General features: G+C 31.4%; 2 protein-coding genes across 7 annotated transcripts in view; one reads left to right on the top strand and one right to left on the bottom strand.

The window, feature by feature from the left end:
* Nucleotides 1-863: 863 nt before the first annotated feature.
* dysc (whirlin protein dyschronic) overlaps nt 864-20,096 on the bottom strand; it is a 69,383-nt gene continuing 50,150 nt past the window's right edge. For 5 of the 6 annotated variants that reach the window (XM_085193383.1, XM_085193404.1, XM_085193414.1 and 2 more), the window contains 4 exons: nt 8,630-8,674; nt 4,978-5,247; nt 4,723-4,863; nt 864-4,379 (listed from right to left, as the gene is read on the bottom strand). In XM_085193383.1, the coding sequence (XP_085049509.1) occupies nt 4,299-4,379; nt 4,723-4,863; nt 4,978-5,247; nt 8,630-8,674 (537 nt within the window). In that variant the 3' untranslated portion in view covers nt 864-4,298. Of the gene's footprint in view, nt 4,380-4,722; nt 4,864-4,977; nt 5,248-6,414; nt 6,821-8,629; nt 8,675-20,096 lie in introns of those variants that run through there. The other variant, XM_085193420.1, reaches the window with a different exon arrangement.
* On the top strand, nt 10,167-20,078 carry LOC146541230 (uncharacterized). Its single transcript, XM_085193448.1, has 2 exons — nt 10,167-10,338; nt 19,218-20,078. The coding sequence occupies exon 2, from the start codon at nt 19,258-19,260 to the stop codon at nt 19,450-19,452; it is 195 nt and encodes a 64-aa protein (XP_085049574.1). The 5' UTR covers nt 10,167-10,338; nt 19,218-19,257; the 3' UTR covers nt 19,453-20,078.

Here is a 20,096-nt window from a genome sequence, read left to right as displayed (position 1 = left end):
TACTTTTTAAGAAAAAAAGGAATCCTTATAAGATTACTTTGTTGCCCGTCCGTCTGTATGTCTGTCTGTCTAGACCTTTATCTCAGGAACGCTTGGAGATAGAGTTGAAATTCTATCCATATAATATTACCCTTGTAGGTCTACCCTTGATTTCCTAAAAAAAATCATATTTCTATATTTACTGAATAAAGAGGTATGGCGGTTTATATCGTATAAAATTATATTTAGAATCAAAATTTGTTCCGATTGACCTAGAATTACGAAATTTGGCAGGTAGCATCAGCTACAATTAGTACTAGTTTAGGAAAAAATGAATTGTAGTTAAATCCTAAAAAATAATCATCAAAAGGGGGCAAAATTTGGTATTAAAGCCGGTAGTTCAAGTGAGGTATCAGAAAAAAGGGCTCTGGCTACGCTAAGCTTGAATTTCAGAAAAAGCTCGTGAGTTCCAATTTTTGTACGGAACCCTCCTTCGGTGAGCTCAACTCACGCTTGTCCGATATTTTTTAATTTTAAAATATGCTTAGTAAGTTTTTTCTCACACTAAATATCTATAAACACATTTAAAAGTTTTGGCAAACAAAATTTCATAAATATAGAACGCAGATTTGCTCTTGTTAAGCATTTGATCATTTTGGGTGGGTGTGGGGAACGGAGTGTCTTAACACGAGGTTCCCTCTGCCTACACTGCTGGGCGCGGGATACAGAGTAAATGATTGATTTATTTATTTACTTTATATATTTGCTGAAAAAATGATTAACATGGCTTTTGTTAACCGTAGATTACGAGTAATGTACACTGAAGTATCTACGTATAGATACAATAACTGAAAGAATGGATATATAAAATAAAACACACAAAATTAATACATTATCTAGATAACAATATATTTTGTTGTCAACTGCAAACTTAACAACAGACTACAATATAGATATTTCAACAGAATAATAGCACGAAGTACATGTAGAATTTAAAATATATAGTGAATTGTACCAAATGCTAGCTAAAGTTCACATATAATTTATAATATAAAGAATCTTATTGTTAGACAAACTGTCGCGTTGCGCCGAGGACAAAACAATAAAAATAATATGGACGGCATAGAATATTTAGGAATATGTCCTTGTTGATAGCGAAGAGGTGAAATAAGCGATGGTGAAAAATTAAAACAACTAGCGCGAAATAGGTATGTAATTCAAGATGGCGGAGGTTTTTTATATATTTAGTAAGTTTTACGTAAGTTGATCAAGGTGGCGCTTGACAACTAGCTTTATTTAAGTAGGTACAGATACAATATAGGTACATTAGAGCGGTAGATTCGCATACTACATATTGATAATGTTTAAACTAATTACAAATATAAAAATACTTAAAATTTGCAACTATGAAACATAATATAAAATTTAGTAGCTAATAATATATTATGTATTAAATTTTCTCTTACGTACATTGCTTTTTTTATTACAGTACTGTTTCTTGAATTGACATTTTAAGCTTTGGATATACTATACAAAGAATTTATAAAGTGACAATAATATGAAGGTATATACAGATAATAATATACTATATCAATTTTAAAATTCGTTAATTGTTATATTTAAATTGTTTATGATTGAAAGGTTTTAATAGTGACCATAATATGATTTATTAATTACTTTTAATAACGTAAACAACTTATATTAATAAAATATAACTACTAAATTTCATTTATTAGGTACAGATTCAATATACATACGAGTACATATTATATATATTATCTATGTATAAAATTTTACCAAAAAGTCATAATCGTGAGTTATAAAATATAAACGACGTGAAATTGTGATGAAATATTATTATAGTCTAAATTTAAAGCGTAAGTGAAATGAGCGTACAATGTGGTTACATATTTATGACCGCTCATTCATAAACTCCTAAACATTTTATACAAGCAATGTCATAATTATAAAAAAATGCTTAGTTCAATTAAGACACTGGTTATTTCTTTAAAAACAAGTTTTTTTTTCAATATTTACTCACATATATATATATATATATATACGTATTTAAAAATCTTAAATTGGTATCTGTCGTTTATCTCTCACAAGAGAATAAGTTCAAGGACTGTACGCTTTTGGCACTAACTTTATGAAATATATCTTTTTACAATACATTCAAATATAATATTATATTTACAACTTATGTTTATATATTTACATTATTAAATGCTTTTCAGATAAAACAATTAGAAGAAATACATGATATATTTTACAAGGTACAAGTGGGATCGCGTAATAATGGTTACAATATATCTACATCATTTGTACAGAGTTAAAAGCTTTAGCGAAACACATTGAATATCTATTTGTATTACAAATCACGTTTAACATCCAATAAAATACCATATATGAACTTAGACTTAATCTGTCCACTGACATTGTATTAAATGTGTAATTAATTACATATTTTAAATTTTATGACCTTTTTTGTATGTATTTTATGTACGTTTTAAGTTTTTTTGTATACGTTTTAAGTACTCGCCAGTAGATAGATTAAATCGATACTTTTATAAATCGTTTAAATGACAAAAGCTTCTAAACAATTTTGAACTGAACTTCCATTGTAATGTATTCTAATACAATAAAGCCGATTCTGACTAGATATATCTAATAAAAAAATGATAGCACACATTCACTTATAAGTACTTAATATTCTGTTATCAAGAGTGGGCTTAAATCCCTCTCCGCCATAAATCCTTTAACTCACCGCTTTTCTACCAATGGAATGATGTTGACGCACTTTTATTTCCTAAGCAAACTGAGATTCTCTTTTAAGTACCCATCAATTAATTATTTTTAATAAATGTATAATTGCAGATAATTCTACAAAATGATTATATTATAGTTTGCTTAGTCACGCGTCTTGCTGCAAGCTCTGCTCTACTGATGATGATCTACTCCTACTTACCGTCGACAACGATCCGATGAAATGATCCAAACCAAATGCAATTTTGATGGCACATGGACCGCTCGATTTGATATGAATTTAATATAAATTTTAGTTATATTCTTTCTTTACAAAATGTTTCATTAAAATATTTGTCGTGAATCTAAATTGAAATCCACAGTTTTTTAGGATTGCAAGACTGGAGTTGATGGTAAAGGTGAAAATTGCATTTATTGCAGTTTTATTATATTTATTGCAATTTATATTGAAATTAACTTAATTATTACCTTTACCAAGTAAATGGTCGTCTCAGGAATTATTGTAAATAACGACAGCATTGCAATCCGTATAGCTTTTTGAAATAATTAAAAAGTTTTGATTTGAAATGACGCAAGTGAACAGATGACATCACATGATTTGTAATGTATGCGCCGAAGCTCTAGTCGCCCTCTAGTGACCAACTACTAGGTAAGTTTGAACCGATCTATAATCTTTTGTGAATTAGTTACGTAGCACCAATGTTGCCAATCTATTAAATATTAGCTCAACTATGTTATTTTCATTTTACACAACTCTAGTTCTATGGAAGTTAATTGCGGATTGTATTAAAGTGCCTAATCTGCAGTATTTACTTGTGACTTATTCAAGAGTGAATTATTTTATTAAATTACAATTGTTAAAAGTATGAGATTTCTTATAAAATTCAGTCACAGACTACCGGTAAAATTGGTAATACTACATTCTAGAAAAGAATTTCAAAAATTTAAGGACTACCCGTAAAATCCCGGTGGAATAAAGTGGGACGTTTTTGAAGAGTCGTTTAATCTTGGGCAGTGTACTTGGTTTAATTTTTTCAAGTTTCTGCAATATTTTCTCAAGTTTATTTATTATATTTGAAAATTTATATGCCTCCCTTGTGCCATTAATTTTGTATAGCCTATATTTTAATACCTGCCTTTCATTTCAGTCCGTTGCAACGTCAGAATAGGATCTGTTGGTATACATCATCTATTTAGATGCAATCTCCTGTAGAGTGATCATAATTCAACATCGTTAATCACTCGACACTTCTTCGATAACTCCTACGTAATATTATTTTAAACGAGATTTCTTCCTTTATAGATATATTTTCGGACCATACAACAATCATATGTTCGTTTCTATCTCGATACCCTAGATGTTATACCAATATTTGAATATTAATAAGTAGGATTTAGAATAGTGCCGAGTTGTTACCGAGAATCCGTTCAGAAGAGCATGTGACAGCGCAGGTTGGAGTTGGCTATTCCGTGGTGTGCGCGGTGAGGTCGACCTCCGACGTCGCGTTGCCCAGCGCGGCCGGAGGATCGCTGGCGGGGAGGGAAAGTAGATGTTAGGCCTCCAAAAAAATTAAAGCCGTTGGCTTTGGTTCCAAGTTTGATTTCTTTGCTTCGACCACCAAGAACTCTATTTCCTGAAATGCAATAAAAGAAAAATATAAGACACCGCAATAATCTTATAATTTAAATATTATTTTAATCTTACAATATAAATACTAATTTAATCTAAATATTTATTTTAATTGAGTATATTTCTGTTACGCTAAGAATTAAAATACGAAAAAAATTTCAACGCCGTCGTTCCGCAGCAGCATAGCATCTGACTACAAACGAAAAGGTTCTATTCGAAGAATGAGTTAATTTGTTTTCATTGCTTTAATAATAAAGACTCAATGTTTATTAAAAACTCAATGTTTCGAAAATTGAGGGAAAAGTGGGAAAGAAACAATAATTATTTTTAATTTGGTGTATCTTTACCGGCTTATCTCTTTGCGCAAACGATTCTGCTATAAGTCGAGCGACTTCTTGGTGTTGCATGCCTTCTACTCTATGCCCGTCAACCGCCAGAATTAGTTGTCCTACCTCCAAGCCACCTGCCTCATACGCTGATCCATGCTCCTGAAATACGATTAAAACACATTAAGTATCTCTATTATTACTGCCAGTGTAATGTCAAATTAGTTAATATAAGTAAATACAATAACTAATTTTAGAATAAGTCATAAATCTTACGTGAATGTTAATTATTCTGGGCAACGGATGTTTAGTGTTGGCACCACCTTCGATCGCGATGCCAAGGATAGGCTTGGTCTTCTTCACAGTAATATGCAGGTTTCCATGGTGGTCGGGGACAACCCGCGCCGCTCTGCCTTCGTCGATCGTCCCTTCCCCATGTTGCAGGCGCTGCATAGACTGGTGCCTGCGGATCCCACCTCGATCCTCAAGTAAAGCACCACCTTCTTCTTTCATGTCGAAGCTACGTGACAACTTGTGGGCCAATTCCTGTCGATATGACTTACTTAAAACGTTCTTTATCTAAATTTCGATTGGTGGTTTAACTTTGAGTAGTTACTTTACAGAGGTTCTTAGTTTTGATTGTTTCGACATTTCTGAATTTCTTATAAGAATTTATATTTTATTTGGTCCCTGATTATTTACCACATTCACACTAATTTTATAGCACTACGCTAAGACAGCAACAATATATCAGCCTCTAATAACAACTGAGTGCTCTAACTAAGGACAGTGTAGCTGGGCGGCATAGGGCAGTATCTGGCGAAATCTTTACTAAATACTTAGGCTCACTCATACAACCTTGTGCCTCTCAGTTACCAACATGTCAATGATCTTTACGTCAAATGTATCGGGAAGCTGTAAGTGAGATGTGAGCTGGAGGCTTGGAAACATGCGTTTCGATCACTCGGTGGCGTGGTACAAAGGTTACTTTACAAGTGTCTCATGAAAAATATTTTAAACCAATCAGCGCACCTATGCAGCGGCACCATAAAGAAATTGTAACGAATTGTTATAGAACATAAAGCTTACGGATACTTTTTAAGGTAAACCAAATATATTTCTTATTTTTGCCACCATGCATTAAAAAAAAAAGAAAACAAATATTAATTACCACGACCGATTTGAATGTTGAAATACGTACAAACAATACAAATGTGATATGAATTGCGGAAACTATTTTAATTGAAATTAAACAAATCTTTCATGCAGTTTTACCCAGTATTAAGGTTACTTCTACTAACTAATTGATGTAAATAAATAACCGAAACAAATTGTGTGCTTTACTATACTGAATTCGAATGAAAAAATAAATTTGACATAAAAATAAACACCGAAATGAAGTGCAACGACAAAAGTAGTGATAACATAAATAAAACTTCTAACACCAAGCATCGTTCGGTTTTAAAAGCGAGAATTTGGAATAGAAAGTTAAATTTTTAGTATCGTGCATAAAGAGATTTTTCAATGTGCTAGGACAGTTTGCCGATTTGTCTGTCGGCGGGAGGCCGGGCCACTTACTAGAGGTCGTCCCCAGTACCATGACTTTACTTTCTGCGTCCAGCCACCGAGTGATGAGCGCAGCCCCTCGAGATAGCCGCACTGAAACATCACACTCACTCAGCGCCAGGTGCTCTCCATCACTATGCCCCGCTATGCCCCGCTATGCCCCATTGCGCCCAACGCCCAACGCCCCGTAATGCCAACCCCCAGTGCCAACTATCCATGATTTAACAAACTCTAGACTACGAGTCACACCCTAATTAAATGCAGGACTTTTTAGGGAAACTAGACAATTTAATAATCTAATTGTAATGTTTTTGTATGAATATACCAATGATAGTTTGGCTTAAAATTAGCACTCACATTCAACCCAATAACATTGCACACATAGCGAAATCTACATCTAAAAGTATCATATGTATTCAAGTAGCTGGCCAAGCTATAAAAAGATTTTAAATTCATTTCGTTATCATTTAAACTATAATGTTAAAAATATGCTAAATATAAGAAATATGTTTGTACATGACCAGTTATAATGTTACGCGGTACATACCTGATCCTTTTGTCGAGTATACGAGATGCATGAAACAAACAATATAAATAAATACTATTTATTAGATTGAACATATTTTCATACAAATATTTTAAATAGAGGTCTAGGGTAGGTATTTATAAGTTAAAAGATTAGTCTATAATATGTGCTTGCCTGAACAAAGGGGCTCCATAAGTTTATATTAATATAATTTTATTTTAAAAACTATCATCGCCGAAAACTAGAGATCGATATTTTATAGGTACTACGATCAATGCAAAGTATATATTAGGTATAGTCTTTTATAATTGTAAGCACCTTGATATGACATGATCGTTATTTTATCCAATATCTGACTCTCAGGATCCTGGCTGACGGCGTACCTCGTTAGTCTTTTCTATAAACATGGCGATAGTATCGCAACACGCGCCCGCTGCGATACCACGCCGGCCGCCGCTCGCAATTGCCAGGTGTTTCTGTATTTTATTCTCACAGAAACGCCTGTATCTACATATACTCTATAAATATTCCATCGGATGGTTGTGCTCAAGATTATTTATTATACAAAAAGATATCTGACATCTCTACATTAAGCCCGCTTTGACATTTTAGCGCAGCTAAGATTCCTAAGCTTTTATATAGCTACATTTTTTTCCATTAAAATATAAACAACAACAAGTCATTATTTTTCATTATTAATTTTTACACATATTTTTTTATTTACAGTAAACTATAATTATTTAAATAATTATCTTGATTTATGTTCATATTATTGATACGAAGCAATTGTGCCCCAGTTCCCATGGTCCTTTCCAAGCTAGAGTTGCATTTAACGAGGCTCTCGCGACTCGGGATGTAACGGTACCTTGCTATAAGTTCACGAGATATATAGTAAATATAAGTTTCTATATATATTTTATATTTAACTTTTAACAATAGAATGTGATATATTGGTCGCGATCATCTGTCTCATTTACGTACTTAGTGATCTTATATCGAATTACTCCGATATTTGACCACATTCCACATAGTCTAGGTAATTTAATATAAGAGTAACAAGCCTAATATAACGATATTGGTAGGTTATGAACCTATATACAAATATAAAAAAATATATACCTATAACATAAAGATATTATAAGAAATAGTATATCATTATATAATCAAACGTTTAATACTTATTAAACCGTTATTCTATAGATAACCTCGGACGTGAGTTGACGACGCTCAAATAACGCTATCTTAACCACAATGCGTAGTCAATTATGAATGGTAGTACTATATTTTATCTGTGTACCAAATCAAAACATCCGTTACTCATTAGTGTTTTTCATAGGAAATTGGAATATTGTAAAACACATATTATCAGAATGACTGGGTTTTTTCGGCACCTTCGGTCTATTCTCTGGCATAATCTCTTCTATTGCGCTTATTAAAGATTATAAATAATAAACTCATGCCATTGTTACAAGAAATATCGTGAGAAATATCACAATGAAGAAAAAGACCAATTCTGAATATTTTTTAATATAATATTTTTTACAATGCCAGAGCAAATGCCTACTTAATATACCCACTTCTGTAAAAGGGGGAGGTTATCAATTCGACTGTATTTTTTTATGTTTGTTACCTCAGTACTTTTGTAGCTTATATAAGAGTAAAAGATTCAAAATGTTGTTAAAGTTTCTAATAAAATATAAGGAATATATAATAATTAACGTTGGCTCAAATGAAACCAAATAGGTTTTAAAAATTCTAATTTAAGAAAATATTGGGGTCGTGAGAAAACGAGGACAGAACTGAGTTTTTTTGAGCAATATAAAAAGATATTATTACCTCTTGATTTTGCGAACAATGTAGGTACGTAGACTTGTTGTTTACCTAGAACGGAAAAGATGTTGTGAAAACTATTGAATTATTTCAAAATTATAGAACGAAGCAATAGCCTTATTAAGAATGAATCTTACTAAACACTACTGAATGAATCTTACTACTGGAATATTATTAATATTCCAAATTATTACCATAATTTGAAAATGCAATTATGTGTCATGTACTAAAAGGAACGTTTTAATAGTAATAGTCTGTCATAAAAGTCTCGATTGCTTGTGTCATATAAATATATTTACTCATATTAAAGCACTTTAACATGGTGAAGGATTTGAGATGCATCAAAGAACTTATCAAGTTACAATATCCGGTTTATCCAGTTCCAGGTGGATGGATCCGTGGGAATTTTTGGCCACTTAAAAGTCGTAAAGAGGCCGTCGTGACGCAGCGGCACAAGGGTGTGACTGTAACGCGACGGTTGTGGGTTCGATCCCCACCCGAGGAAGTGAAATATTCATTTACGTTTATATTTCCATTTCTTCGCTTTGGTTTCGAGGCAAAGCGTGGCGTTTAGTTCTGCCACTCAACACGCAATGCCTCCAGAATTCGACAGAAAGTCCCCCTGCCTACCCTCCTGTGTGCGGTATACAGCGTGAAGCTGATTTAATTTTATTTTTTTTAAAAGTGTTAAATATAAGTATACTACTTTATTCTCGGTACTTGTAAAGTACTCAAAAGAAGAGCAAACCTCTATTTTGTTTTTCTTGTTCATCAAATGGTACCGTAGTAATGCCGAAATATGGTACAAAATAACGGGGCTTAGAGATGATGCTTAAGACAAGCACCGACGTATGATAACTTCTATTACGATATTTGCATTCATAACACATCTTTTTTGTTTAAAATTTATTTTATTGTTAATATTTTAGGGATTTAAAATTTTAAATCTTTTTAAAAGTTTTTATTTAACGACGTACATAAAATCCTGGTTATACAATAATCAGACTTTAACGAAAGCTGTATCGAGCTTAGCCAAGCTATAGAGCCAGCGATATATCCAATAGTGTAATATAGTGACAACGATATATTATTCAGTTATTCTAACCGCACTGAAAATATTACATAACAAGTACTTTCGAACAAATTATACGTATAATATGTGCGGTTTACTAGTAATCTAATTTGGAAATAATTTTTCTTTTTATTTTTGTATTTTTAATCGTTTTGGTAATTGATATTGGACCTTTACATCCTTCTAAGATTTACAAAGCAGCGACAAGACAGACACACATACATGCAATGCAATGATAGTCTACAATTTTTTTTATTCCATGTCGATAGTAAAATAGAAGATTTATGATTATGAACATTTTATTTATCTATGCCCTATAATTTCCTAGTACTCGTATATGATATTACTTGTACAATAAATGACACATAAGTGTCTTGAACATAATTTAGGTGAAAATGGCTCAGTATGTAAGTGGGTGGTCATATTTTCTTGCTAGCCATAAGCACTTCGTGGTCCACAGCACATGGACAGCCATTCGAGACCATCGTAAACTCGATTCGCATAGCCTTGTTCCGTTGTCGACAGCCGAGTAGTCGCGTACCGGTCACCGCGCGATACACACGTATTACTATTTATAATAAAATACTTCTTCAACTTGTTTACAAATAAAATAATCTGTAAACTCTCCGTATAACCGTGACAGGTGAGCTATCTTACACTTGGTTTAAATTGATTATGTGCTTTAATGTTTTTACAAGGACTTTCAATAACAATGGCAGCATGGTCTTTTGTTCCTGGGTTCATATTTAAGGGTTTTGTTGATACTATGTCAATACGGCGATCAGTCCTCATTCAGATTTTCTTGTATATATTTGTATACTGCATTGACGTAAGTTGGTTTGACCTTATTTAGAGCTGCCATATCGATTTTCATTCGATATTAAGTAACGATTTGAGTTAACTAGACACCACTGTATTGACGATACGTCACACTCACACCGGCTTGATCACAACATCCCTTTTTTGGTCATAATCTTTGTATATATATGTATTTATATTGGGTTTCGTGTTTTATTTTTCTAATTACTACTATGATTATCTATTCACAATATTTACCTATTTTATTTGTTTTTTATTCAAACCTGCTGATTATAAACAACTGCTATTACCTATAATCGATAGCAATTAATGTGTAATCTATATTTTTTTACCGAATAATTGTACATTAATTGGAATATTAAATTGACTTTGAGATTTTGAGATAGATTTTTATCAGTTAGAATCAATTAGATATAAATAATAAAAATGATATAATTAGAAAAGATAATACTGATTGCTGATAGTGGTATCTTATTATTACAAAAAAAACTAACTATATTTGTAGGTACATCTGCGTTTACGAGATGTTGAGTGCGATAACGGTGGTCATTGGTTCTATTCTGCTATAGAGGTTAATGTTACATTGTAGATTATTCCCTATGTAGGTGGTTCTTACTGCGCAGAGGCCATCAGCCTTCCGGCCCTTTTGGGAAAGTGTCGTTGTTCTAAAATTATATTTCAACTTCAATCGACGGTGTGAGTCATTCTCTTTTGAAACTAAAGATATCGTAACTATAAACCAAGAACCGAACCAAGTATTTATATTTTATTTATTATTTATTTGTATCTATTAAATTGTAAATTGTATTACTTAATAAACTTTAATATTAAATCATTATTAAAAATTCTCATATAAGGTGATTTTTATTCTGTCTATGTAATTATATAATAATCATAAGTTCTTGAAATAGATAATAAAACACTTGAGTTTAATCACACAGTTATCTTATTTAATACTCATCATAAACTCGAGTGCGGTTAGACCTAAATTAATAGGTATTGGTAGAGGTACTTTATGGTTATAGGAAGGGAATTAAAAGTTTACTTGTTTTTAAGGTTCCGTATCTAAAAAAATTACACTCTTATAGGATTACTTTGTTGTCTATATATCCGTCTATCTAGTGGAAACTAATAGATATATGATAAAGAAATATATTACAAACTTATATTTGCAATGCATTACATACAAAATGAGTGCATACGTCCGCAAACATAAATTTGTGAATTTTTATAACTCAAGTCCCTGTTGATCTACAATTATGAAATTGGTTCGGGACTCTTGGTGGGCGAGAAAAACTCGCACTTGGCCGATTTGAAACATACATATGGTGCCAAATGGATCTAGTTCTTATATTTTAAATAAAATAAAATTTTATAATGTAGATAATATGAAATGGTATATCAATATAACAGCGTTACAGCTTAATAAGCCTGACATACCGCAAGCAACAGATAATAAATCAAGCCGCAATGAATCAAAGAGAGATTTCGTGTAGAATCAATCTGTGAACGAGTTTCTTTCGATCGTTCGTATAATTAGCACTGTAACACGAGAGAACGGGTTAAGGCTGTTCCTCACTGGAGGCTATGTTGACCGAGATATATGACACTCGTGTACGTGATACTTAGTGAAATGTGACACTTGACTTATTATCTCTCGAAGCGGAATGGAAAGGACAATGTGATTGTTAATGTTAAACTTATTTTTTATTTGCTAAATTAAAATGGTTATTATTACTATTAATTGTATTATTTTTTAGTATTAACTTTATTTTAAACACAAACACAAACTAAGAAATATCAATCAACATGGATAGACACAAATAAACGCAGTATTTTCCCGGAAAGAAAGTATCTAATGCCCATCCATCCGAATCGATTTATCTGTTTTTACACCTGATTACATATAAACTGTATGTACATTAATAACATTAATAACATAACTGGTAAAAGTTCTGTAAAATATACCTATGCTTAGTTAAATGTACGTTATGATTATGTATATTCATATAGTTTATAATTATACATTTTTACCTTTAAATGAGCTTACTAGAATAAAAATTAAATTATTTCTCTATTTATTATAATATGCCGAGATTTAAATAATGTTGTCTTAGAAAAACAAAATTATTTATAGTATAGCGTTACACTTTACCGTTTTATATACAAAATAGCTAAGAACGCACACGACGCTACCGTCTACAATCCCGCTACTCAAACACACTGGCCATTCACTCGAAGTCATAATAAACTATGTTCATAATATTATTTCTTAAATAATCATTACGGGACTCGGAGCAAGATTTCACTTGATTAGTCATTTGGTAAAAGTTGAGTTTAAACTTTGACGATAAGTAATAAAGGAAGTCTTTAAAATCTTGGTTAATCTATATATATAAAAGGACTTGTCCTCACTGACTGAGGTAAGACGCGCGCACAGCCGTAACCGCTGTGCGTAGAAACGTGAAATTTGGACAGATGTTTACTTTCATAATCTGGACATCCACTAAGAAGGGATATTGAAAAATTTTAACCCTAAAGGGGTAAAATAGGGACTCAAAGTTTGTATGGAAAAAAATTAAAATCGATACCGATTCTTATAAAATTTGAAATTTAGATTTTTAAAAGTAATTAATTGAATACGTATTTCATGGTTTTCTAGAATTCACCCCCTAAGGGTGCAAATAAGGGGTTGAAAGTTTGTATGGAAAAATCTTTAAATCGCCACCGATTTTTATAAAATTTCAAATTTAGACTCTTAAAAATATTTCATCGAATACATGTTTCATGGGTTATTAGAATTCACCCCTAAATACGCAACCGAAGCTGCGCGCGTCTGCTAGTATATTATATAGGTGCTTGGGGTTCGAGGTCTTTGACAGGTTTAATATAAATAAGATAGGTAATGGTACTGTGCATAATACTTTTATATTTATCTATAAGCACTTGGAATTTTAAATTTATCATATAATTTCATATAAGCAAATAATAAATCATAAATGTAAACTTTTCTAAGAAATATAATAATATTATACAAGACAAGAAAACATTATTGTAAATTGAATAAAAGAAAATCGAAAGAAACTAATTCACATTTATCCAAGCATGATAATATTGAAAAAATGAAAGTGGCGCAAGTGAGGCGGGAAAATCGCTAAGTCAGGAAATATCAGGTTATGCCGAAGGCGAATTACATACTATGTTACATACTTTCATTAGATTTCGTTCTTCCTGATGATATATAATATAATTGCATGCAAAGACTAAGGGCATTTAAAATTTATCAAGATACCACATATAGAACGCTAAACATCTTCATTTGTTTTTTTTTAATTAAACATGTTTCGTTAGGTTTTGAGACATGAACCAAAATATATAGATATTTTTTCGAAATATAAAAATATATTCTTGTAGTAAATTAACGTTTTAATTATATTTAACTTCATTATCTATAAATATTTTATATTAAAATATATAAAGTAAGTGAGGCGAACAGTCGGGATGCCCGTATGCCCGCGGGCAGACTAGAGTGTTCATTATCACCGGCAGCGCAATTATCGCGACGAGTGCCCGCTCTACGTCATTTTGCCCTGCTTACATTACTAATACATGGGCTTTCATATAAATATTGCATCATATTCTGAAAAAAATAAAATCCTATAAAATCAGTATAGCAGTAAATAAATTAATTTTTGTAAGGTAATTTGTAAAAGTCTTATAAAAATATATTGTAATTTCAAGTTTAAACTTTAAGGTCACAATTTATATGTCAAAAAGTAATTGTAATATAATCTGTATTTACTATAAAACAATATAGGAACCGTAAATTATTTTAATACCCGGTGATAAAATCTAAGGGTGTCAGCGCGGTGACCCCGGAACTCGAGTCTTGGGAACAACCGAGCTTTTATTAGGTCTGAGCTAGCGGAGTCTGGTCTAAGATTCATCTCGCTATTATTTATAGCTAGACGCTTGACACAGAAAGATATTGATGGCTTTTCTTCTTAATAGCTTTCAAATGTGCTAATATAATTCTGTTCACAGTTAAGTTATATATTGGAAATTATTTTATATTTATTTTTATCTAGTTTTTGTTTATAAAACATACTATATAATAAGATACGATCTTAACAGATGGTAAGATTTTCGTTTAACGATAATAATATGACACAATATTCTCCAACTAGATATATAAAAAGTAAAATTTGAATGTTATATCGTTTTATTGTAATATTATTCGAAATAAAATTGAGTTACATCACTACTACGCATACGTACGTACCTATATACATATAGGTACAACACTCAACCAAAATGAAGTTGAAAGTCCTTTGTTAAAAGTCGTGAAGTGAAAGTGGAAAGGAGGCTTAATTGGAAGGAACTTCTACTGTCACGTATCGGGGGCTATTAGAAATGCCTTCATAATGCTACAAGGCTGTCTTATTGTTATGGTCCCTATAAGTGCTCTGGTAAAAGCATTTGCATATCAACGCGTATTGCTTGTTATATCTAAATAGGAAGTTGTAGTTACTTTTATTGTTTATCCGATTTACATAATAAAATATAGTAGCATTGTTTTGTTTTTATACAATTTGATAATCAATTTATCCATATACCTACATTATAAATTCGAAAGTAACTCTGTCTGTCTGTCTGTCTTTTACGCAATCAGGGCCAAACCGCTAATTTAATTGTGGGGTCTCGGGATGAACATAGGATACTTTTTTTTCTCATATTTGTAATATTTTCGATATATACCAATATATAAAAATACTTATGAAATAATTTCATAAATATATTTATTAAATATTCATATAGTTCAAGCGGGCGTAGCCGCGTTCGGGTCCACTAGTTAGTATATACAAATTACTTCTATTATATAAATATTAAAAAGCGTATGACTGAATTGTTTATACTTATTCATTCTAGCGATTGATCACATTTTAATACCTTTGGCAGACAGTTGGCAGACAACATTTTGGCACACATTGTTAACTTAATCATTTCTATCAATTTATTATCAGTATACAGTTTTTCTTATTTCAGTTAGCTTTAACTTTAGAAGTCTACGTAAAAGAAGTCACGGGCGCGAGCTAATAAAATATTTTATTTATCACTGTAGTAAGCAATGAAAATCTACAAAGAAATTTTATAAAATTGTATAGCATCGTGGTGATGAGTGCAAGTCAAGGGTTAAATGAAATGGTAAATTGTAATTTGTATTGCGTTTACTACACTCAGCCTCAGGCTGTCTTTTATATAATCCTACATAGATTTAGAAGGCTACAACTATAACTGTGTGTTTTCCTTTACGTACAAAGGGAGCACTTGAGTATATCTATATACCTAGCGATTGCTATTAGCACTAGTTATTTTCTATCTTAGTCAAACTTTTTGCTTGTCTGTTTTGCGGCCATTTGGAGATATGTAACCTAAAAGGCTGATGCCTGTCTATCCAGAAAGTTGAAATTTATTGGATTAGACGCTATAACCCGTGCCGTCAATATATCGACAACTAGGTCATGACGACATACTACTAGCATAACAATGTTAAAAACTAGGAAAGCTTACATATGAATTTAATTGTAGGTCAAATTAATTAAAACTCGTGGATACACTTTATTTAAAACAAAACAACTAAAGTTTTTCTGTTAAAGCGGAAACATTGATTTTTATTATATGTTTAATTATAAATACAAAATAAAGTACCTACTTCAAAATATATACATAAAATGCTTATGCATAAAATATGATAAGATATGATATTAAAATTCTACTTTCTATTGCGAATAATTTCCCATTGTCATCGGAAGCGTCGGCGGTGCGCACGCGACTGCTTCCGGCACATCTAGACTCCTCTCATGCGAGAGAATACCAGATACTAGATATCAGCACAATCATTTACATACAATACACGTGTTTTATAAGTTGTACACACACTGTTATTTATACATCTTATGGATTTTTTTAAATTTTTATGCTATAAAATTCAATTAATATGAATTATCTTTTTTGTATTGTATTTTTTGTTTACTTCAATCAATATTATTATTGAATTAATTCAATGGTGCATACGATGTTTCCTTTTATATTATTTATCATATATGTATTCTAATTTTATTCTATTTGCAATACAAAGACATTTTACACAGGTATAAAATGAAAATATAAACAATTAAGGTATGGGTGTCGTCGTATATTACATTTGGTATACTAGTTAAATAATTATATGCTATTAAGGATTGAATGTATATTAAGAAACTGAAAAAATATACATAATGAGCGCTTGAGCACAGAGCGAGAGCATTTGTCGAACTCTCGACATAAAACTCGAATTATATTTATTTACTTGTATATTGATATTAATTTTTAGTTATAATTTACATTTTATTATGTATTTTCTTTGTCCTACTTTTATTATTTTATTAAAAAAATAATATTTATACACTTAGAATACTGTAAAGTAGGCATAAATGCAAGAGTTCTCCTCGATTCATACTATATACTAATAAAATAAAGTACTATCGTACTCATCTTTAAATATATTACGTGCTCAATCACACTACGGGGCAGATAACGAAGTAGGGTAATATGGAAGACCCAACCAGATTTTGATATATTTGAAAGGAAAATATTCACATGATTTTTATACTCTGTTTTAATAATTCAAAGATTATGAATAAAAAGTTAGTTTCAAAATTATCATAACGCTGCTTACATATTAATATTTATAATTTATCTTCAAATTCAATTTCATTAAGCAAAATTATCTCCAAACATAATAAGTATAATTAGACTCATTAACATGACAAAAGATCACAGTGATTGTTCTCATTAAAGAGGTTGTATCGACGTCGACCCTGAGTCACGCGGCACAGCCAACAAAACTAGCACAAGTATGAAAACACAGATTTACTGCAATTTGAAATAAAAAATAGATATAGCATTACTAAGTTTATAACTCTGTTAAAAATGGAAGCTGTGAGAAAAGGTAGTACGGAATCAATTGGAGTAATTTTTATATTGAGAAAATTAAACCCTATATTTCATATGAAAAACGCTAATTTTTTTAAATTATTTTTTTAAACTAATTAATTAAAATATCCATTGAATAAATATTAATAATGGAAATGTTGTTTTTACATTAAAGAATACGTTCGTTGCGTTCGTGTAGCCGCTTCCTAACATGTTCTCCCACAGACGTCTCGCTTTCTATATTGCGACATACTCGTAGTACCCGAATGAAATTAACTCGTGATCCTTTAAGAGTATCTTACAGGTAGTTAAATTTTATATTGTTGATAAGAACATAAGAATTATCATTGATTGATGATAAAGAGGGTCGAGCCACAATTTAAACCAAAGTTAGTTATAAATTTTTGATATAACAGAAAGAATAGGTCATAAAAGTAAGTAAATAAAAATTGTGGCTTGATTCTGAACTGAACTGAACTGAACAAAATGAAAGATAATTAGGAAAAAATAAATAATTATATGTAATTGTTAATACCCCTTTCTAAGTTAGATCATATACAATTACATGATCTTATATTTTTCCAAGTACGAAAAAGAAATAAAAACTCGATTTGTTACAAGAAAATATATATTACTCATTCATTTTAATTAAAGCACTGCTGATTGTATCATTTTATATTATTAAATGACGTTTAAATGTCGTTGATTCTCCAATTCATAGCATTTATGAAACAAAATAATATAGATTCAGATTAACGACAAGAATGGCCAATTTTATTAGAAGAGCACTTTAGTGTCAAATTGGTAAATTGTGGTTTCGAAAGCGTCAAATGAAATAATGCTAGTACATTTAGCTACACTTTCGCCGGAGAAAGTCAATCGTGCATTAAACATCTTTGTTTTAGCGGCCGACATAGCAGAACAGTGATAAATTAGCAGATATTAAACTGTTAAATTAATAAATCAGTGTTCATTCATGCTGTATCCCGCACACAGCAGGATAGGCAGAGGGAACCTAGTATTAACGTTCCCCACTTTCTGCCGAATTCTCGAGGCATTGCGTGTTCCTCGAGTGGGGATCGAACCCACAACCGTCGCGTTACATTCACACAATTGTGCCGCTGCGCCACGACGACCTATAATCTAAAATTAAATTTGTATTAATATAATAATATGTACCCATTTCGTAAATAAAATACAATATCCAAATTGTGCGATCATAATTCGCTACAAAATTACATTAGTATATTGTTTAACCTAAATAAAGAGACAAGATCTACTGAAACAATGGGACTGACAATGGCAGTTGGCACCGACAATCGCCTGTTCCATTGTTGCAACCGATTGGCTGCATTGGCATTGGTGCCCACGCTCGCGCTGCGCCGGCGCCTGCGTAACGGTACAACTTTTATTTAGCAAAGTTGTATAAGATTTCGAAATTTTTACTGACCATCTTATCTTACCCAATACTCCGCTAAGTCTGTTATTAGGCTTATTGCGTTGCTAATATCATAATGAGAGAGAAGTGTATAAGATTGACAATGTTATTATAAGTGTTATACTATTAATACTAGTATAGAAATAAATTACGTAAACTGCAGAAATTAACGAGACGTACAAGATTTCATATTAATATTTCTCCCGATAAATACTTAAAGATACACAGACGCTTTTAGCATAGAACAACTAAGTATATAACAAACGTTAAACAACATATTTTTATTGCAGGTTGTTTTTTGAACAAATCGAAAATTTCCAATTTACAAACATGGAGAGCTGGTTAGATGACGTGAAACGAGTCAGAATACCTCGGCCCAAGTTCGAGCGCAAATGCCCCGTGGAGCCCCCAAAAGATTACCTTGAAGATTGCAGTGACCTCAGTGGCAAACGACATCGTCGTGACAACAAGGATCTAGCAAAGGTTACGGAGGAGCTCAGGCGGACACTACAGGAAAAACTATAACCCGTTTACCATAATTTAAGTTTAAAAGACTAATTTATATTACCAGAAAACTAAATTACTTTAAAATATTAAATTAGGTGGCTTACGTTACAGTAAGCCTATAGGTTAGTTCGTTATAAACACAGCGTACACCATGGCCGAATATGGTCATGTCATTATAATTTCAATTTTCTGCTTTTTTAAGATATACTATGCAAAATTATTTTTTTTAATTTTCCTACTGCTTAAAATAAAGACCGTGAATAAGAATGTTGATGATAATGCCACTACTTTATGTTTTCACCGATAAGTATTGTTAGTGTAAGACGAAATTTAAAAAGTATTATAAATTAATTTGTAGAATTGGCAAATGATACCTTTGGGCATTTAAATTAAATAAATATTTATATAAATTTTTGATAAACAAAATAAAATAAAATCTACTACGATTTTGACTGGAATTCAATTACACATAGCCTTATGTTTATTGTTAATTAGACTACTAGAGGACATTTTTATTTTGATTGGAGCTGCAAGTGCCCAGACTTAATAACAATGTAATAGAAAAGAGAAGAGTAAATTGAGAGTAGTTTTTAAGACTGATGCTAGACCTACTATTGACATGAAATAAATTTATTACTTAATAATTTTGTTTTTATGTTTTT

This window comes from Heliconius melpomene, chromosome 1 (assembly GCF_056956725.1).
Source record: "Heliconius melpomene rosina isolate 202511_hmr_F chromosome 1, ASM5695672v1, whole genome shotgun sequence".
Classification (NCBI taxonomy): domain Eukaryota; kingdom Metazoa; phylum Arthropoda; class Insecta; order Lepidoptera; family Nymphalidae; genus Heliconius; species Heliconius melpomene.
Note: the sequence above shows the minus strand (reverse complement) of the source record. Positions and strands in the feature narration are given on the sequence as shown.